At 43.9% G+C, this 22,444-nt stretch overlaps 1 protein-coding gene across 2 annotated transcripts in view; it reads left to right on the top strand.

The window, feature by feature from the left end:
* The window catches only part of dpr13 (defective proboscis extension response 13), a 32,975-nt gene extending 31,137 nt beyond the window's left edge, over nucleotides 1-1,838 (top strand). For both annotated transcript variants that reach the window (XM_015184124.2, XM_002138382.3), the window contains exon 7: nucleotides 27-1,838. In XM_015184124.2, coding sequence (XP_015039610.2) covers nucleotides 27-166 — 140 coding nt within the window. In that variant the 3' untranslated portion in view covers nucleotides 167-1,838. The remainder of the gene's footprint in view (nucleotides 1-26) is intronic.
* Nucleotides 1,839-22,444: the final 20,606 nt, after the last annotated feature.

Raw genomic sequence — 22,444 nt, 5'->3', positions numbered from 1 at the left:
TTTTCCCGGTTTCCTTCCTGCCACAGGCGACAATCCGGCGGCCATGTATCACGGACATGTGGGCGGCTCCACCAAGACAATGCAATCGCAGCTGCATATGATTATGATAATCATTGCCACCGGCTATCGGATATTCCACACGAGTGTGTACATGAAGATCTCGTAAGCGTCCACCACAGAGGAAAAGGAACATAAGGAAGAAGCAGAGGCAGGTGCAAACTATCGAACGAATGTATTGGTGGAATCTTAGCCGTAATCTTACACTAGTTAATTCTCTCTCTCTCTCTCTCTCTCATACGATATTCATTAAAGCAAGGCCCAAATCCGAGCATACGTACTACCCCATAATCAAACCCAAAGCTAAACTTTACAGACAGCGAATCAAGCTTAAGAACTCTCTCTATACATACATACAGGAATACATACATGATGCCAAGCCATCAATCAGCCCCCTTCTATGTGCATGTGTTTGTATTTTGTGAATGTATAAGTGTAAGCGTAGGTGACAGACTCCACACTTATCAACAGAGGAGGGAGTCTCTAGAAGTGCTCCCAAGACGGAGGAGCTCTAGAGCAGACAGGCGGACAGCTAGACAGAGAGAGGGAGAGAGCGAAATAACTTGCAGCATGCAGCAACAGTAAAAAAGATAAACTTTGGAAAACTATCAACTCTACACATACACGTATTCGCATATATTGGAGAGCGCAAGAGAGTACTTGAAAAAGCATCCAGAGTTTTAGGCATTTGCTGTGGCAAAGAGACAAGTTCATATTTCATAAAAGAAACTAATATTTTTTTGAAAAAATGTCTGAAACCATACAATTCTTCAACTTTGGCCGGTTTTAAAAAATCTTTAGCTCTAGAAAAATATCTGCAAAAATATCTCAAGCTAGGCCGAACTCTCTTAAGTCCCCGGCAAAACATTTCCTTTTTTTTGGAGTGCAAAGGCACAAAGAGCTTTTATCTAATACTCGTATATATGTATGTATGTTATCTCTGAACCAGACATTCATACATTTCTGATCAAGTGGTTGATCAGGATCTAGCAGATCATAGATGGAGTCACTTCCAAATCCAATAAGAAGAACTGACCGAACTGTAGCAAGGACACCCCTGCCCGTCTACATATGTATCTATATCCTTCCGTCTGACGTAAGCCCCTTTTTAGGGCTAAGAACTTTGTTTCAGTCACTGCACTAACGGACATCCTCAAGCTCCATCATTCGCGAGTAAATATGATTTATGGGGGGAATTGTACAGAGAGCCGGAGAACCACTCAACTGATTAGAACGGGTTTTGCTAATGGAATTTGACTTCACTCTAGGAAGTTCAGAGTTAAGCTGTAAATAAATTATTTGGTAAACTAAAGTAATGGAAAATTGGAAAACTGTTACCGTTAAGTGTGGGTGCAACTGCAAGTAAAAGAGAGGGGTACGAATGGGATGCCCAGAGAGAGGGCAATAAAAGTTTTGGCCAGAATTTGTTAATCAAAAGAAAAATAACCAATATTGAGAACGAGAAGCACGGATCGCGTAATCAAAATAAACTATGAGTAATTGTCTAAAATAACACAGATATTCACTAAATTAATGTAACTTTTAATTAGTGGACAAAACTTTTAACTGTCTTAGAGATGTGCAATAAGATCGTACGAGTACGACCTAACTAGAGAGCGAATCGTATCCAACGCGGATGCTCTTGCGGCTGCGGAACCTCCAAAGAATATGTGTAAATAATGGCGCAGCTGCAGGAAATGAGAAATTCTAGCCCCTAAGTCTGTGTAGTTAAATGTAACGTAAATTATCTAAAAAAAAAAAAAAACGAAACAAAAACAAAAGAAACAAACAAATAAAACATAATAAAATTATGCAAACTATACAAATTAAATAGCGTCTTGATGAATATGGAGGCTTAAGGGCCCATCAGTGGCAGTGGCAGCTATGGTTGAGCAGCAACCGCATCTGGGGAGCCACTAGGAATCAGTTCTCTTCATCCTCTTCTACCGTTGCTTTCCTCTACATCGGTCTCCTGCCGCGACTCGCTTCTGTTAATAAAACTAAATTGTGTGACGAGAATGATGACGACGAGGACAACGTGAGCTAGGACGATGAAAATGATGGTGGTGCCGTGTCAGTAGGCGGCACTTGATTCCTGCCTTCCTCGAGGTGGCCATAATAATGCCGTGGAGCCTCAGTTTACTGTCATGGAAGCCAGCCACCCGGCATAATGAACTTCAAGAACACTCTGATCGGCGCAGCCAAACTCTGAGAGAAATCTGTGTAATTAAGTTTTGAGTTTGCAGTTGCAATTGCGGACGGAGGAGTGTCAGAAATGTTATTCTTTTGGTTTCGCTCCATGGAAGTTTGATTTGTTGCAAACTTGATTTCTATTCAATTGAAAACCAAAACTCGGTATGAACTGACAGCCGCAGAGACAGCCACAAACATGACTTAGAGATTGAGAAACTGCATCCAACATCATGAACGAGCCAACTCCAGAGCCGCAAAAAGCCGTAAAACCAAAAGCAGATTGAGCCAAAAGTGTTTGCGAATGTACCATTGGCCAGGGGCGAATATGCCACAGTTTCAGCAAGAGTATACTCGTATACATCCTACTACGAGTGCAAGTATATTGTTTATTATGTGTTATACACGAATCAAAAGGAACTCTAGTCCCATGGGAGATGGCAGGGAAGTGGGCGTGTGCTGCTGGAGGCGACCAAATAGAAAAGTAAAGTCAGCAGATAATCTTCCAAAGAGGGAGGTGTCTGGAGCAGAGACGAGGTCCATTCAAACGATCTTTAAATGATGATTCGAACAATTTTACACTCAATCAGACAAGCAAAAAATACTGAAACTCATTCTATCTGCCTATTTTTGCATGAATTGTTCGTCAACAATTTCAGTTTTTAGATTTTAGCTCACTCTCCACCGAGCGGCCACACAGAAGCAGCAGGCAAACTCAAAAATTATTGGCCCAACTCAGGCGTTCATTTTGGCCTTGTCAACGCTTAATTCGTTAAAAGGCGGCCCCGACAAACCCGTAACGAAAACGGGGCCTGGGGGAAATTTGCCAAATGCAAAACGCATTATAACTGTATTTATGCCAGTGCCAGTGGCTGTGCGAGTGTGTGTGCCCATAGTTGGAAGAGCTTGTCGGTCAAATGCGCTCACACAATACGCATACGCCATGTGTGCCTGCCGGCGGCTATTGTGTGCCTTGATGATGCTGTGCAGAGATAAGGCCTTGCTCTTGCCCTGGACGTCCCTGCCTGATGGCTGTCATAAAAATTCCAATTTAGTTTCCAATTGCTTGACTTAAACTCCTCTTCCAGTCATTCGTGTGTGTTTCAGGCTGGGCTTGTGCGAGATTGTGTGTGTGTGTGTGTGTGTGTGTGTGTGTATGTGTGTGGGATGGCACTTCATAATAAACTTAACGACGCACAATTATGCTACACTAGAGGGAGCGGCGGCAGGCTTCTGTCCATACAAATGCAAAGCACAGCAATATCCAAGACGTTACTCATACGCCCCATTCACCCCGGCCGTCCGCACGAATTTCCCGTTTTACATTTCGCAGCTTCTTGTAATTCAAAATGACAGACACGTACTTTGGGACAACGGCCTGTTGAAGCTCCTCGCCAATGGTATTATTATCAGACACACACAGAAACATATACAGAGGCTCTCACATACGAAATCGATAGGCATTGTGGGATGACGAAAGGAAAGTGGAAGTGGAAATTGTGCGAGTAGAGCGGAAGTCAAAAAGTCCTTCAGAAGCATCACCATTCATTAGGACATTAGTTTTGATAGCATTGAAGACACACACACTTTGACATCGGATGGACAGACGCTGTGCGGTCTCTCTCCTCCTTTTCTGACTGAACCACTCCGCAAATGCACATCTACTCATGCACAAAACTTAATTAAGAACCAGAGATATTTGACTATTTAAACCAAAACTCTATAAGCTTTTCTTTGTAATTCAATAAAAAAAAAACAGAGCAGATTAATGGACGATTCGCAAAAATAAAGTACATATAAAGGATAGAGAAAATAGAGAAAAAGAGTAACAGAACAAAAAAGTATATGAATAACACTGTATTACTGTTACTTAGGGGAAAAAGCAATTGTTATTGCTTAATACATCGTAAAATAATGGGTATTTTTAAGAAAGAATAAATATGTGTTTATATTTTCAAAAAAAGTAGAAAATATATTAAATCTTGCAATACCATTTTTCCATTAGCTTTAAACGTAAGTATCCGTTCGAATGTCTATAGCTAAGTAAATGGTCAAGTGGGAAAACTTTTTGCAAAAGCACTTTGAGCTACTTTCAGAGACATTAATTCAAGGCCGTCTGTTTGAGAGTGCGGTTAGTGGAAAGCAATTATTTGGCTAACTTCTTTAGGACACTGAGAACGCCACTGAACGACCAGCCGCAGATTAATCGAATGTAACTAGGAGAGAGCTGGACAAGCAGAGACGGAAAGGATGGAACAAGGATAGCCGAAAACAGAAGACAAGCTCCTCGCACTTGCCCCCCGAATGACCATCAGCAGATGTTAAGGGCGTGGCCACAGTCCATCCCATTCCCATTGCCATGGCCACTGACAGAAGGCACACACACGGAGCCACGCGGACATGCTCTCGCCCACAGATGAATTTTATTTTTGTGCTTGGCATTCCCCACGCGAAACTCTTTGATGTAATGAGGGCCAATTAGACCAGGCTTACAAGTGTAGACCGCTTGGACAGATACTGATGCTGATGCTGATGCTGATGGTGATGCTTGTGCCGGTGACGAGTTCAGTGCTAAGGGGTTTTGGGGTATGCCATCTGTTGCGGGCATATTGAATAGTTATTGTTATTGTTGCAGTTTTGTTGCCAATTGCTCGAGCATGTACTTATGTGTGTTCTCCTTCTATCTGTTCTATCTGTTATGTGTGTGCTGGAGCCAATTATGCTGGCAGTAGAAACACGCCCTGTTGCATGATTTTTCGAAAAAAAAACCTGGGAGCGTGCAATATTCATGGTGTTGTTGTTAGGCAAACAGCCAAAGGATCAGGGAGCAGCAGAACAGGGCAACGCATAAAAGCATGCTATACAAATGTATTTCCCTTCTGCTTCTGTTTCTGGCCTTGTTTTGCGGCCTACAAACACGTTGCTGGAAACGGGAGGGGTGGAGGGGAAATAAAGCTTTAAAAATAAATTAAATGCCATATAACAAAAGGATTAGCTCGATGGCATCTGGCAGGGGGAGCGGGATCGCAGGGAGCCCCATAAACAAAGCCTGCAAACGACAAAACTTAACCCTAAGCAAAAGACAATAAAAAACTTAAAGAGAGAGAGAGCGTGAGACCGACATACGCACACACAAAGAGAAAGTGGCACATAGCCATATGTACATACATATGTATGCTATATGGAATGGCCGCAATGACCCAGCTAAACATAAACAAAAACGCAAAATGGCGCAAACATGCCACAAAGCAGCAAGCAGGCAGGAGGTGCAGGCGACGGGATGGGAATGGAGTTGGGGCATGGGCAAGTGCCAGAAGCAGTAGCGGAGCAGAAACAAGTGTAGCGCACATGAGAGATATGAACTAGAAATAAACAAATATTTTGTATTCAGCCTCTGTAAAAGAATACATACTATGAGTATGAATGTATGAATGTGTGTGTGTGTGTGTTCTCTCCTACTCCTGTTCCTGCTCCTGCTCCTTCTTCTGGACCCTGTGAAATTAGTTGGCAATGATAAAGATAAGTAACGTGAAATATGCGGCCTTCGCAAGGACCATTGAATCTTGCTGTGCCCTTTGCTTTTCGGCCCTTCTTCGCTGTCGCCATACTGTTCCTGACACACACACATACACACACACGCAGATAAAAAAAAGAAAGGAAGACAGCAAACAATTTTATGACGCTGATTTCTCTCTCGCTCTGCATGTGTGTATGTTTTTCAGGACATTTGCATAGAAAGCCCATCAGCGGCGATACTTGAATCGCATATACGACAATGCCCGCCCGGAATTTCGACATAAAGAGAACCCTAAAAGGGTTTCGCCATTGTTTATCCATTCTTCGAATAAAACTATCTAACAATTTATAATTAAATTGCCAAAATGAATATCCTTTGTTGGGGGAATTTTTTTAAATTGAATATCTATCCAAATGTGAATGCATATAGTAGCCGTAGCCTTACTTCCTGCACCACTTCTGCACCCCCGCCCTTGATCAAATCAACTGTGTGCACAGCGCAGATTGCAGCCGCCCATCAATCATCTATTCAACGGCGACCCCAGTCCCCACGCTCTATCAATTGCGTGGCATACAAATGAATAAATGTATTTTGTGGATGCACACATGAAAAGTACCAGGCCCGGCCCATTTTAACTTTAAATAATTGAATTGCAATCAGAACTGGAGAGGCTGTTGAATGCCTCGACCAGTGCATACCTACTAACTGAATATACAATCTGTCTGGAGGGGACTTCGAGGCAGCCACTCAAAAGTGTCACTAACTCGGCTTTCCCACTCAATTTGAAGCTCATCAAATATATAAATCTACACAATTCTGCACACAGTTTTGTCCTCTGCTTCGTTTGGCTATAAATAATTTAATAATACTCAAGAATCTCAATTGGATTACTGTTTTCGTACAGAAATAGAGACAGAAACAAGACAGCAAAAGCAATAGCAATAGCAAGAGCAGAGAGATGGAGGGAGACGGTGAACTGACAGTTGAATGCAACTGCATCTTGGCCATGTCCTAGTGTCAGGCTGTTCAATTGCTAATTGGCCAACACTTTGGCTTGCAACAGACCAAAAGGATCTCTGACTGGGATATCCTTTCCTCTGAAAGTTCATCGATTTTGCATGGTATGCTCGTACAAACATATATCTAAGCTGGGGATTGGTAGTGGAAACTGGGGATTGGAGACAGGGGCATCAACAGATTTTCCATTTTCCATTTTGGTTATTTGTCATGCACCACGACCACTGTTATCGCTCTGGTCCTGAATGTCATCATGATGCTTGTGTGCATAGATAGTTGCTACGCGTCATGTTGCACATTATGATTTGTGTGTTGGTTAAATTGCCATTACTAGCCAAATCACATTCAATGTTTAGTCCGACTAATGAATGCATATTCATATTCATATTCATATTCTGTGTGTGAGCTCTCTGCCGAGCATTATCACAATGGCAATGGCCAAGGTGTCTTTCCCGGATTTATTTAGCACGACACACATATGTATGTACATACTCGTACGAGAAATAGAATCCAGTGGCGTGTCATTAGACAACTGTTGTCGGACATTAGGAGCATAAATTATGCACGCACACTGACCCCTACAGCCCATGATTCTCGACTGATAGATAAACCTCATTGAATGGTTCGGTGTACAGCAGGACAGCAGAAGAGCAGTGTAGAGAATCAGTATTCCAATAATCTCATTCCAGGACCAATCATAATGAAATTTCCTATATTGACACACCAAGATTTTTGCTCTCGTAGACGATTTTGTTTGCTCTTCTGTTTGTGCTCCTATTTGAGTTTGAATTTTGGCTTTGGGTTTCGGGATGCATTTTCGGTTCAGATTATGTATTTACCCAGCTCCCCCCACCCCACCGCACCACAGAGCACTGTGGAAGCATTGTGCAAACAGACTTCGGCTGACTTTTCAAGTTGTGCAAACGAGTGCTCACCACATGGAAAGGGCACTATGCGACAAACGAGAACTTTATAGATGAATACAAAATACTTTTCGCAGTGAAAACCATTCGTTGGAATTTGAGCAATAGTTCCTAGGGGCAGGTAAAGTTAATGTGAAATGTTTTACTTGTTCCCTTGTTTCGAAAGAAAATATCTTAGCACCGGATAGCTGCTGTAATACTCTACTATTTGTTGCATAGTGTTATCAAAGCTGCATTTGGCGGAAAAATCAAATTTCAAAGATTTGTTTATTTACTATTTGCTTGTGGCTTTTCCCAGGAACTGGATATGTATGGCTTATATTGTATGACTGACTGCCTTTTGGGCATGTTACATGTTAGGAAATGTCAGTCTTGAGTGCCACCGGACACAGGGGACCTCAATATCTTTTCATCGGAAAATTATCTCCCGTTTATTTGCCAAGCTCTGGAGGAGGATTAAGAACAATTGCGAAGCTTAGCTTGAAGTGAACCTCGAAAGAAATCTGCTCAAAGCTCATGGCTTCCCTCGAATTCCTGTGTTTTTTCTGTTGGCTGGAACAGAGGAACGGAAGAACGGGGGAGGTTGACAGACAACAGCCAGCAGAAAAGATATTCAGACATTGCATTGCGTGCCAGCAAACAAAAAGTAAAATTGCTCCGAAGGATGATGCCACATCAAAGTAAAAAAGACTCTATGTTTCACGGGGGAGCGGGGGTGGCCCATATAGCAACTCAAGTATTCCCAGACACTGCACACACGCACACACACACACAAAACAGGATATGGTAGGATATGGAGCTCCACTTCTAGAGGAAACTTCAGACACCCACGTTGCAGCATATTCAGAGAAAAACATAAGCTAGAATCAGAAATAGCAGCACCAGGACTCGGACTCACACCCACTTCGACTCCACAATCGCAAAGATTGAGATGCCCCGACAGATGTTTGCCCCGCCAGAAGGATGCCGTGCCGAGGCGGATGAACTGCTAAACGCTTTTTGGCACCTTAACAAGGAAAACAGCTGCAGCGGCGGGGCTGGTGGTGGCAGTGGCGGCTGCAGACAAACAAAATATTGTTCCATGAGAAATTGCCGGCAAATAGAAAAAGGCATAAAAAACAAAACAATAAAAAGTAAAGTTTCTTCTGTGCTTTTTTGTCGGTACGGTGGTTGGCCAAAATATGTTGTGCACGGGAAAAAGCTCGTAAAGAACATACCGACCGACCGTTCCGTGTGTGCACTTTCTGAATATTTACTGATAAAGGGCATTATGGTTTTTATATTTGTGTGATAAGTGAGATTAAAGTGCACAAATTCCTCGGAATAAATTTATACAATTTTAAATTTTTTTTGTTTTCTTAGTTTTTTAACTTTTGTTTACAGTGTTATGCCATTATGTTATGAAATTATTAAGGTACATTTCGTAATGAGGGCGAATAAACACCATGCTATGTTTAATCAAGCAACACCCCGTTCATTCAGGCATTCAATTTTGGTAACATGTTAAATTTCTGTAATTGCGCGTTAAAGCGTTAATGGAGTTAAGTGTCCAAGTTACGACGACCCGACCCACATTCGTGACCCAACCACTGACCGCCGTGCTATCCGCAACTATCCACACCAGAAGCCATGATTGATAACATCTCCAGGACTCGCACACACTTTCAGGCGCACGTGCGGGTCGCGGAAATTCGTGGGAAAAAGTGCCACGAAAATCGTTGTGTCCTCGCTCATGTTGTTGCCCTCTGCTCGATGCGCGATGCGCGATGTCCGATGTCCGATGACCGGTGTCCGGTAGCCGATGTCTGATAGGCCCCCCGCTTGTTGGTAGTCTGGTCGGTTGTTGGCCTTATCGCGACACTTAAAATTGCAGTGCCATGTGTCAGGCCCAACCAAACCGAACACAGACCAAAACAGACCAGACCAAACCAAACCGACACGTGTTACTGCCTGGTCATATCAGGATCCCGGCGACATTCGGTTTTCGGTTTTGCATTCTGGCACCTTTTGCCCAACCGGGGGTTGTGCGATTATTGTTGCATGTTGTGCCTGCTCATGCTCATGGCAGATATTCATATCTTATATCGCTGAAAGGCCTTTCTCAACCACAACTTAAAGCTCAGTGGAGAATCGGAGTGGCTGTCGTTCAAGCTCAAGTGCTTACACATCGGGCAGAGGGCAGCAACAAAAACATTTCATGCAATTTGCACTTTCAAGTGGCGTGAAAAATCACTCTACCATAAAAAAAGAGAGGGGGAACGTTGTGAGTTGCTGCGTAGACCGCAACTCTACATTTATACCCGATACTTAGTCAGTATGGCTCTCCTCCGGCAGACGCCGCTAATATAAAACGACACGACAAAAAGTGCGTGCAAGAGAGACAGTAAATCAGTCTGAGCGTGACGTCGGGCGCTGCGTAGCCACTGCAAATTGATTTCTTGCTTTTGGCTATAAAAATAAAAATCTATGATTGTGCGCTTTTAGTTTTCACAAATCTTTACTGTTAAGGATGCCACAGATTTTCGTCCTTTGTGGGGGCGGAAGGAAGTGGGCAGAAATTTTGAAACTAACTTGTATCCAATATCCAATACCAATATCACAGGAGTGTGGATACCAAATTTGGTTACTCTAGCTCTTATAGTCTCTGAGATCCTTGAACTCACATTTTGCAATAGACAAAGCCGACCATGCAACCTGTGTGTTAGAGAGAGACAGAGTGAGAGAGGTTGAAATTGTTTTCTTGATTCTGGCTATAATAATTATACGATCTAGTTCAGATTTTGCACTCTAGAAGATATAGTCATCCACTTTCGCACTTTGTGAGGGCGGAAATGAGCGGGGCGAATTTTTGAAATATTCCTGTAACAGTGACATATCACAGAAGTGCGGATTTAAAATGTCGTTGCTCTAGCTTATGTAGTCTTTGACCACTAGGCGCTGATAGGGACAGACAGACAGACAGGGCTCAATCGACTCGGCTATTGATGCTGATCAAGAATATATATACCTTATGGGGTCGGAAACGATTCCTTCTGGACGTTACACACATCCATTTTCACCACACATCTAATATAAAAAGAGCAAAAACAAAACTGTTAAAACGATTGCTGACTGGCGGAGGGAAGGGATAAGAACACTGAGGAAAACCATTCCAGTAAGCAAGCAAACTGGGTATATGGAAAATTTCTTAGATGGCGGATGGGAAAGAAAGAACTATAGTCGAGTAAAAATGGTAATTGCTCTCTCATAGGATATTCAATGAATTAGTATCCTTTAAATAGTCAGTCAACACTCCATTGCAAGCAATTGTGCGATTTTCTCCCAGTGAAGTGGCAGAGGATAGATTAGCCTGAGTTTCACTGGAAATTTCAGCTTGGGCTGTTGCTGCCGCCTGCACTTAGGCATAAAAAACAATGCGCCAGGCAGAGTGTAATAAAAACTAAGTAGCTTACAAGCCCATTTCTCTGTCTACGCCCTCGGATCCGCCCAAAGGTCCCAGGCCCAGGCACCATTTCTCCATCAGAAAGAGCCTCGAAAGGGAGCCTCGCAACATTATGTAAAATTCAGATCTGTCCCGCTGCTTACTTACCGCTTTTGTGTGGGGGTCGTGATTGTTTTACATACTGCAACATGGCCGTCTTGCCACTGCCTGGCTCCCGCTCTCGCTCTTTGGTGAGAATGGGCCTCTAATAACGTAACGTGCTGCTCGCATTAAATATGCTAATTTTTACAGTGAATACATTGCCAACCGGAAGCAAAGTCGAGCAGGGAAAAGTGTCACCTCACCGTCACCTGCCAGCATGCTGTGGCAGTTATAGTTGTGTCCTGCTCCTCGCAGACCATCCCCCCATTATGCCCCTCATCATCATCATCATCAGACGTATTATTTGCCACACCAGGCAGCCGCACGCATATTAAGTACAGGACGATGTTGTTGCTGCCATGTTGCACAGTACAGCGCTTTGCCCCACGTTGACATTTGGCGTCACAACAACACCAACAAAAGCCCCAGCAAATGGCACAGTGTGGGTGGGAAATTAAGAGAAATTACGCTGCAAATTCCACCTGAAAAATTATGAAAAATATTTCTGTTTTGTGACAAGATTTCTGCTTACGCTCATTTGTTGGGCTTGTCGTCGGCTACCCGAAGAGGAAACTCTTCTAGGGTATTGTATCCCAGCTTTGGGATTGCGTTTGCCAAAGGATGCTGGTTGTCTTCAAAAAGTTACTATGTAGAACTTCTGGGTCTTATTCGTAAGTAAACCGTAACAAATTAGCATGTTCGAATGCTGTTCTGTGTTGCTTCAAAGTACATACAAAGTTGAGAAGAAGTCTCTTTTCTTATATAGATTATACACCTTAAACCTTAAACCGAAACTGCTTCCCATACATTTGAAGGGTATTTCACATCTTTCCGCAGAACTCCTTGCTGTCATCACCGGTCCTTCGAACTGTTGTCGTCGCTCCTTCCATACTATCGCTGTTGCTCCTTTCATACCATCCTTGTTCCCACTGTTCCTCCTGCTCCTCCTGCTGCTGATGTTGTTTTGTTAATTTTGTTTTTGGCGTGCTTGTTTTTATGCAAGAAATATTCAAATTATGCCAGTCCAAAGGTCGCTCCACCTCCGACTGCCGTGCAACCACCCTGGCACAAGCACCCCTCCTACCTGCTTCCTGGCTGGCTGACATCATTGTCAGTGAATTAAAAACGTCATAGGGGCTTATTTAAATAAATTATAAACCCACAAGGGGGTGTGCAGTCGGGGTGAGTGGCCGGGCTGCTTGGGGCTTTTCAATAAAGGTAAATAATTTATCACATAAGTGAGGCTTATTAGCCAAACTCTCTCTTAAGACATTAGGCCGTCGTGTGAGAAGCTGCAGCCGGTGCTACTGGCCCGGAATGCCCTCGGAATTCCTAAAGGAAATTAGGAGAGCGTTTTCCAGCATTCCGAACGTTTTCCCTGACCCCCAAGCCCTACGGATAGCTGTCAAGTTTTGTGGAAAACAAACAAAAGCGGGTAGGACCTCCTCCTCGAATGAAGCTGGAATAAGTTGGGGAATAAGAAATAGACTGGTGGCCCTGTCTTCAGTACAATTGAGGTGTTGTAGGTGGCTCATGCTCCCCAGGAGTTAACACCTAAAGTGCCAATAATCAGACCCGAAAATGCAAACGAAATACAGAACGTGCCCCGTGCTGCAGGTGCAGGGTAATGGCTGTTGCCCCCTGTCGCCTGTTGAGCCACTAACTTTATGCAGCCCAATGCCAGGATGCTTCCCGTCTCCGTGGGTGAGTGTAAGAGAACAAGAGAAGGCAGAAAAGCGAAGGGAAAATATGCAATGCAGCTGGTGCCAAACAAAAGGGGAAAGTGAAAGTAACGCTTCATTGTTATCCACCGCTGGGTCTCAACCAGCCCCTCTCCAGCCACTTTCCCGGAGTCCGGACGAGATGCTGCCAGCAGTTTGGCTTGAAGACAAACTTCTCGGCATGCAAAAGGCAGATAGAAAGAGATAGGAATAGAGCAAAAGAGATGGATAGAGAGAGTGGGATAGAGACAGAAACAGGAAACAGGAAGGCGGAGCTGCCGCTGCTGCTGCCTTTTGAAGAGCAAATCTCACAACAATTTGGGTCAAACAAGCAAATTGCATTCTCTTTAGTGGCTCACTTTATTGTTGTTGTTCTTTTTTGTATTCTCATTCTTGTTGTTGTTAATGTTGTTGCTGCTGCAATTGCTTTGCCTCCTTTGATATTAAGCGCCGTAGAGATTTGCATTTGACGTAAGCAAAAGGGGGAGCCGAACAGCCACAAATATTTGCTCAACTTTTTGTGTCTCGCAGCAGCAGGATGGGAAAGAGAGTGGTAAAACGGGGGTGAGGGAGAGCACTATTACTTCGTTTAACTACCGCGTAAGATACATACATACATACACACATACTTGTATATCTTTGCTTTTCTTATCCCGGTCCCTCATTAAATTGCGCAACCCATTTCGACGGCTGCGACGCGGACCGGAAGGGCGCTGTCAAGGCAGCTCGCATCGGCATCTGAAAACTTATGCAAATTTCCATGCAATCGAGACGGCACCCTTGTGGTTTCTGTTGCATGCCATGCCCCTCTGTGCATGTACTATATGTGGCAGCGGGTGTTCCACGTGTGTGTAATGTGGTGGTAATGGAGTCGACAAAGAACCCTAAACGGCTGCTTTTAAATCTGAAGGAAGAGCACTGAATGCGAAAATATTTAAATATCGAACTTATGCAATATCCTTGGTCCTTGGCCTCAGGTAGACGGTAGGTATTTTGTGGCAGAACTTTTCCAGAGAACAAAAGGTAGCACTTACAATGCCATTGAGTACGTTATGGGTTCCTTATAGATAAATTATTTTCTATGTCAAGTAAATGTTACAATAACATTCGAGCTTTTACAAACCTGGAAAAAATCGCGGGAGAATTAAATAAGACAAATATTACCCTGGGAACCCTCTTGAAAGTTAATTAAAAATCGATGATTCCGGCTGCCAATAGAGGTTACGAATTTTTTAGCATATTCTGATAGCATTTTTCATGATACGTGTCCCCGGAAAAGCGGACCGAGGCTCCGATACATACATCCTCGATCGAGTGCATCGCGCAGCTGGTACATTATTTATGTAGCTGCACTTTTTACGACGTACATCGTCTTGCCTCCTGCTCCATGCTCTACCGCATCGGCTATGACCGGGTAACCTTTCCTTGCTTCCCCCCAATTCATATTTTCCACAGACTATTTTTTCTTCGTTCTTATTCTTTTATTTTTGTATTCCCCTTAGCTCTATTGGCTGAGACCCTCACTGGACACAAACTGTTATGTAAAGGTAAAGTTATTAAGTTATTATTTATTCATTTACTTTATTTAACTCTTCCTCCCTGCCCCCTCCAGTGGCCAGCGGACACCGATATGCCCGCGACGTTTACCAGGGGCTTCAACCTTCTGGTCTTCTGGGTTATATGAGTGTGCGAGTGTGCGCTGATGATGGCTGTCGACTGACCGGCTGACATCGCGAGCACCCCGCCGGCTCCTGCGCACGGGGCCATGATGCCGTGCTCCCCTCGGGACAAGATTCGAGCGAGCTGTGGCCTTAATCCTGGCCGACCATAGGGTCCGACTGCCATATCCCTCTTCCTAGCGTCCACGCTGTTTTTTCTCCGCCTTTCAAGTCCCCTCGCCGTCGGTACGTCCTCAGCGGGTGATTTCTCGGTGGCTCCTCGTCCTCTCGGTAGTTCCGAGGGATGTGCTCCCGGCTGGGCTTTGGCGGCCATCAAACAACATCCACAGCAAGATAGATACAAATCTTGTGCGCTTGTGTTTTTATCTATACTTAGCTAAGTTTTTATGAATAAAACTATTGAAAAATCAACATTTCGAAGAGCCGGGGAAATATGACGGTCTGGGGTTGGTGGAGTTTCAAAGTACCAAATGATCAAGGATATTTTTTAATTACGGCCAGAGAAAATATCATTGATCCTTCGTCCTTGAGGACTTCATCAGATCAAAGTTGGTACTCGAATTACAGGAAGCCATCGCATAAACAACAAATTACAACAACATCTACTTTTCATTTGGGGCACTCAAAACCGAGATTTTTCGATTTTTAGAACTGGGATACCAGGCGAACAGAAAACAGCAGAAGGTCGATAGTTTTTTTAAATTTCTTTTAATTTTATTTTTTCGTTTTCTTTGGGCGCCCAAAATGGTCCAAAACGAGAATTTCTGATCTGGGATATCAGGCGAACAGAAATCAGAAGAAGGTCGCTGTTTTTGTTTAATTGTATTTTATTTTCCTTATTTTTCCCCTCCCCCCTATTTTTCTCAACCCCGTTTACTTTTATTGGGAAATGCAGCTTTGACTACGAAGTGCCTAATAATTATCTACTCTTGATTGGTACGACCATGTCGATCGTATTCGCATCTGAAGATAATCCCGCAGAGCTAGATGAGGTAATAAAAATGTTATAAAAAAAAAGTTAAACATCACTTCAATAAAAAATGGTTCAAACCATTAATTCCCCTTTCTTTTTTGATTTTGCTCAAAGTTTTTAGCTTTTTTTCGTTTTTTTTGTAGCTAAAAACAGCATGTTTCCTGATGAAAATTTACAGATGTACATTTGTGGCAAGATGAGAGATAAGCCAGACTATTCCACAACAAATATAGTAATACAGTAATAATGTGAAATTGCTTGCCACACACTTCTCTGCAGCTCCTTTCACACAAAATCAAACAACGTACAACACCTTGTCAAAGCGCTGCTCGCTGGGGCATTTAATCTTTTCAAAATATACGAATTCGTGTAATAGGATACCCAAACACACACAAACATACGAACACGAGACAATTTTAACGAAATTTAATCAACGCACTTGGCGACAAGCAGCTCAGCACAGAACAAAGACCACAATGAAACGCAACTATGTATGTATGTGTGTGTCTCGTCTCTAAAATGCGCGCACTCTCGCTCTCACTCATACTCTGGCACTCTGAGGTGGGTATCGGATCCATTTAAAAAATGCTTAGTAAAGCACCTGATCGAGTAGAAGACTATTAAATACCCACTATTGCCCATCCAAAAGGTTTGATTGTTGATTTTTTGATTAGCATTCACAAAATATGCAGAGATTCGGTACATATGTAAATTCGGAACATAGCACTGCTACAGCTCTTGAGGTACACATATACCCTGTCATCTCAACGAGTAGAGGGTATTAAAAGCAAACGACGGACCAACGCACCGTCGCGACGGGAGAAACACTCATACACATCCTGTGACGAGTAAATGTCATTTGATATTTTCCAGCTCTAAGGTTGCTTTCCCCTCGCTTCAGCTCGTTTTTCAATAACATAAAAGTTCTCTGCGTTTGCCCTGTTTGATGGAGAATTGTACGAGTAACGACACCACCCACTTGCCACTTGCCACCTCACCCTCTAACCTGCCGAAACGAGCAACAACAACAATTTTCTTGTTAACTCTGTTCCAACACCTGCTTTTACGTTGACGCGGTAAGCACCTTCGATCCATCGACCGCAGAATCAGCAATGACATCAAACGTATGGTCGGGGAAATGGTGATGGGTGATGGGTGATGGGCGATGGGGGCAACCCCTCCCTAGAGATGTGAATTTTATGTGCCTCAGCAATCGGGCAATTGAATTGCGGTAGCAGTCCTACTTCGCCTGCCGTAAGGTAATCCTATTGAAAATTCAGACAAATCTGCAAAAGAGCTTAATGATGTCAATGACACGCTCCGAAGCCGAAGACGGGGCATGCTCTCCCGCGTGTGGCAGACCCACTATGTGGGTCACGTACATAATTAGCGGCGCGAAGCACGTGGACAAAAGAGAAGCTACCTGTGGTACCGCAACAGCAACAGAATCAGCGTCCTGTTGCACCCGGGCCTTTCTGTGGCGTGCATGCCTCCGCCGATACTCTACACATCAGAAGTTTATCGTTCGATTTCAATATGCAGACACTGAAAGTAGTCGCCCAGGGAGCCGTTCCTTCTACTATACAGAGGTTGATTGGCCATGCCATGCCATGCCATGCCATGCACCAAGGGGCAGAAGCTGCTAGCCTTGCCACCCGTTGCTGTGGCTGTCAGACACAGGAAGAGGGCTCTCTCCCTCGCTGTCTCTCCCTCCGTCCCTACCCCTCGCTTTCTGTCTTTGGCATTCCAACTCGCGTTCAACATGCTAATTACTTAAGGCGAGCCTCGTCTGGTGCCCGAATGGGGGAATCCCCGCAGAATGCAAAGCGGCGCAATGCAGAAGAGCGGACAAAATGGCGATGGGGATAAGCCTGGCGGGGGACTCGGCTGCACAGCATGACTTGGCAAATGCTGGAAACAGCCTGCAAAGGGAAGTGGATGGAACACAATAACGTTGACTTGAGATTCGCAGATTATCCTGTGTAGGCACTTAACAAGATGCAAGAGCGCAGGGGAGCGCAGGGGAGCGCAGGACAAGTCCCAGTCGGAGTTCCAGTGGCAGTCAAGTGAGAGGGCATTAGGGCAGTCAGGGCAGACAACAACAGCCGCATGTGCCACATGTGGCATCCTAAGTTGGTGGCATAATAGCGCCAAGAGCAAAGCTGATGCGTCTGAGTCTCTCCCATTCTCCAATTCTGTCTCTCTTTCCCACCCTTCGCCTAACTCTGCCCAATGTGGTGGCGGAAGCATAATAAATAAGCAAGTGTGCAGGCGGAAATATTAAGCAGCGGTTGTGGGAGGATCAGCCTGCCACACAACTGCTGTGCCACAACGTACAGAACGAAACTCATTTCGTGTGTCACAAGATGCCTCGACATTTATGCACTGAATGCACGCGCCGATGCCCAGATGCTGTTGCATGCCTCTGCGAGAGCTTCAGTTGATTGCAAAAAAGGAGCCAAGGGCGTGGGGCAGCTCCAGAAAGAGATAGAGAGAGGGAGAGAGAGAGAGAGAGGGAAAGAAGCAGAAGCTCTCATTGTTGTTCGTTCTGCCAATGATATAAGTCTAAGCCAGGGAAAACCACTCATAATTCACAGTCCGCATGACGCAATGTCAACATTTTCCTTCCGCTCTCTCTCTCTCAAGTTTTTGAAAAAAAGGGATGACATCCGCCTGTCCTTGAACGAGGTGAGGCTTAAATACTCTTTCGGTAGATGAAATTTAATTTTTCCCTCCTCAGGGTGGCACTGGTAGCAGTTCCAGGGAACGATGTGACATATGCTGCCATATATCATTAAAAGTAAGGGAAATGTAAATTTTGTATCGAGAATGAAGACACCAAATATAATTTGGATATACTACTGATATTCGTAGCCCCCAAATTGTATTTTAATTTATTTCTAATTTCCCCGCATTAGCAATTCAACCGAATGAACAAGAGTATCCCTGGTGTACCATCATTTCTAAAGCAGAACCAGATGACATGTCTACTATTATAGGGCTACAGCCCCACTCCAGCTGCATAGATAAGAGCATCCCTGCTCTCGCATTGAAGAACAATGCTCTGTCATTTGTTTCTTGTACTTTATGCTCCAATTAGTAGCTTCCGACAACGTCTCAGACTTCGGACACGGACACCGACACCGACACGGACACTGACACGGGTACTGAGGTTCTTTTGTGAAATTCTGCAGAAACGGAAATCAAATAATATTTTCATACTGATTTATGAATCTATTTGCACAGGCAAAAGCGATCCCCGCCCCCATTTGCATGTGATTCATGCTCTGAAAACCATGAATGATTATATTTGTTTGCCTCGGCTGCGAAATTCAAAACTCCCGGAGCACAAATACATATAAATGACTTTGGTTGCGTCCAGCTCCAGCCCACCGGAGTTTATAACTAGGATCAGATTATGAGACCGACACTGGTGCCCCCAGGGACCAAGACCAACGACCAGGCCTCCCTGTTTTCTCAAGCACTGCCCCTGTGCTTCCCTGCCCAGTTCTGTCTTACCACGAAATCCTTTTCGGTTTCAATATTTATTTGTGGGTCCCAGCTGCCATTTCTCAGCCCATGCAAATTGTTTTCTAGCTCTCGAAATTAAGTTGTCAAGCTTCGGCTCTGCCCGAGATTGAGGGAGCTCTAGAGCTCACGTTCCATGGACTACGAGTATATTGATGCCCTCCCTCTTGTTCAATTTGAATGAATTAAGCCAGGGCCAAGTGAATTACTATATTCCTTTAATTTACATCCCATTCTAAGGGGAAGTACTTATAATATCCATGAGATGGAAACCATGTTTGCTTTCCATCGCTTCAATTATACCTCACTGCATCTATCTCTCAATTTAATTTCCGAATTTATTAAGTGCAGCGGAGATACTAAAATATACAAATATTGTATTTCCAATGGTTTTAACACAGAATCAATGAATCATCAAAATCTTAAAACAGTTTTAAAAATGGATTGCATATCGTGCAGTGGAGATTTTAAATACACAATATATTTCCTTTTCCAGTGATTTTAAAATAGAGTCAATGAATCATCAATAGCTTTTATTAAAATCAAAAAAATCATCCCCATCCAAGTTGTTTCACCTCAATTCAATGGAAAAAGAATACTATTTTCTACTAACAAATGAACGAAGCTTAAAGTTTATAAAACTTTCAAAAATGAATGAATCGTATGAATGCACGCCAAGGGACACGTCGCCGACACATGTAGAAATGAATATACTCCGAATCGGGTGCCACATTCGGAGCGATAAAAAGTGCGAAATGGAGTAAAGTGAAAGCCGGGCCGGGCGGAGGGAGAGTGCAAGTGAAAAGTGAAATGTTAAGCCAAGAAGGGTGAAATACAACTGCATTCTGCACACTAACTGTCGCCATTTGTTATTGCTTTTTAGGTGTCCTTCGGAAGGCAACACAGGGACTGACTTGGAAGACGTGGCAAGTTTACTCGACTCGGGCGACTCGGATGATGCTGAGACGCATCGTTTGCTCCACGCAGCAGCAGGACGAGCCGAACCAGAGCTCCAACACGTGCTGGGACTTAGGAGCAGAGCAAACCTTTTCCTCCCCCTGATCCCTGTTCTTTTGGCTCCTCTGGGCATCATACAATTCACAATTGTTGTCCGCCTCATGTTTGCTTGAATGGTGCCCCAGCTTTTGTTAGATCCCAGCTCATGCCCCATGCACCACCTACGCCCCCAACATTCGTATTTATACGAGTATGAACTTTATTTTGATTTTCTGAGCAGCACACAGAAAGGAAAGCAAAAAGGGCTAATAGAATTTTTAAAGAATCGGCATTGAAAACTCATGTAAATAGAGATTTAATGGGATTTAAAATTTCCGCAGAGAAAACAGAGGTACGAAAACTAATTTACAAATGTTTTACAATAACGGAAACCTCACTTTCGGCTTGGATTCGAAAGAAGGAAACGATTTTTAGCCACTTTGGCATTCTCGTAGAATACTTTAGAAGCAAAAATGGGGTTTTAAACGTTAAGCCTGTTGTACGTATCACTCTCAGAGCTGATGATAAAGATATACAAGAATCTATGAAGGAGCATTTTCTTTATCATTTAGAATTAGATTTTGGACAATAAATACTAATAGCCAAAAGAGTAAGAGCCGGCGACACATAAACCATAGCCGGGAAAAGTTGTCGCTCTGGTGGCACGAGAAATAATCATCATCAAATTGCTTCGTTTCCAGTTTCAACTCCAGTTCTGAGTTCAGTTTGGTACTGAGGGGGGCTTTCCCTTTCAGTGTCCACTGCAGCTGGTCTGGAAAACAGCATGGGGATGGGAGGAAGTGGAAGTGGAAAGGCGAGAAGCAGGGACTCACTCAAGTTCATTTATTTTTATTGTTTTCGGAGCTTTTGGCGGCAATTTATGGGCCAGCGGAATACAACGAAATATAAACGAGTTTTGTATATATAAAAAAAACCTCTGTACGAGTGTATGGCCAGCAGGAATTTTATTTTATTTTATTTTGAATGGAAACAATGTCCACTGCCGCTGCCAGCAGTGAAAGTGCACGAAGAGCATGGGAAATACACAGCGAAATGAAAGCACAGAAAAAATATGTATGTAGCAATGAATGAAAATAAAGAAGGAATAATTTACTTTTCTTTAGCTCGGACCTGGACCTGAACCAAGGGAAGTGGCAAGAGCGGCATTCGGTGTTCGGCCTCCAACATTCTATCTTATTTTGCACTAAATTTTAACAGGATTTAGCCCCGTCGCTCTTTGCTGTCATTGCTAACAAGCGGAGACGACTGGCCGTGTCCAACCGAGCGGAGCCAGGCCAAAAGAAAGATCCCGGCCCAGCACAGCCACTATCCCGTTCCGTGGCCAGCAGCGACAGGGGCGTAGCGAATGAGTTCTGTCGCAAATCCGCTTACGTCCACACCGCCGCAACGAAAATTGTGATGGCGCATCTGATGAGGAGGACAACGCCGACGACGATGACGACGACGCCGACGACGACTACGATGATGATGATGATGATGTTGATGGGGCCGAAGATAGCCCCTCGTCCACTGCTGTTGTCTTTTTAACTGGGACATAAATAAATTCCATAAATCTTTTGCACTTTAACGCTTCGGCTTTAAGCCAAGTCAATGTCTCCGAGCGGAGTAAAGAACGAAGACCGGGGCTCATGCCTGAGTAGCCTTGATCCGATGTGTGTGTGTGTTCGCTCTGGGGCTACACTGCAAAAAATGTCAAGGATTATTTGCTTCCACCCCATGTCTATAGGCCAATCATATTGGGCGAACTTGTGAAGCCCGATAATTCTTTGAATTTACATGGCATTTCTAGGCTTACAGACAAAGTCGAATTTGTATATGAATATCACGAAGCTTACCAGCAGGTCGGGGACGGGGATGATCTAGGCAATGAAATTAAACGGCGTCATAATTTACTGCTGTGGCGCGACGTCACCGACTGCCCTCCGGTGGCCTCCAGTGCATTCAGTTCCGTATAAACTCCTCTCTCTGAGTTCTTTACCCCAGAATCAGTGTGTCTCGTTGTGGGGTCGTAGAAAGTCCAATGGCGGAGGGGACCAGACTCATCGAACACTTTCATTTCGCCGTCAAGGCCCTACATTTGTGCCTCGCTCTATCTGCTTTTCTGCTTTGTGTCTGACTTGTCTGACGCGGGCAGGTGGCAAATTCTCTTTTGGCATTCAACATGCATTTATACTCACGCCAGATACCCTTTCCCAGATGGTTCCAGCCGGAAATTCTGTATCTCAAATCTGTTAAAGGC

Source organism: Drosophila pseudoobscura, chromosome 3, assembly GCF_009870125.1.
Source record: "Drosophila pseudoobscura strain MV-25-SWS-2005 chromosome 3, UCI_Dpse_MV25, whole genome shotgun sequence".
NCBI lineage: Eukaryota > Metazoa > Arthropoda > Insecta > Diptera > Drosophilidae > Drosophila > Drosophila pseudoobscura.
The sequence above is the reverse complement of the archived record's forward strand: the minus strand, read 5'-3'. Positions and strand labels throughout refer to the sequence as shown.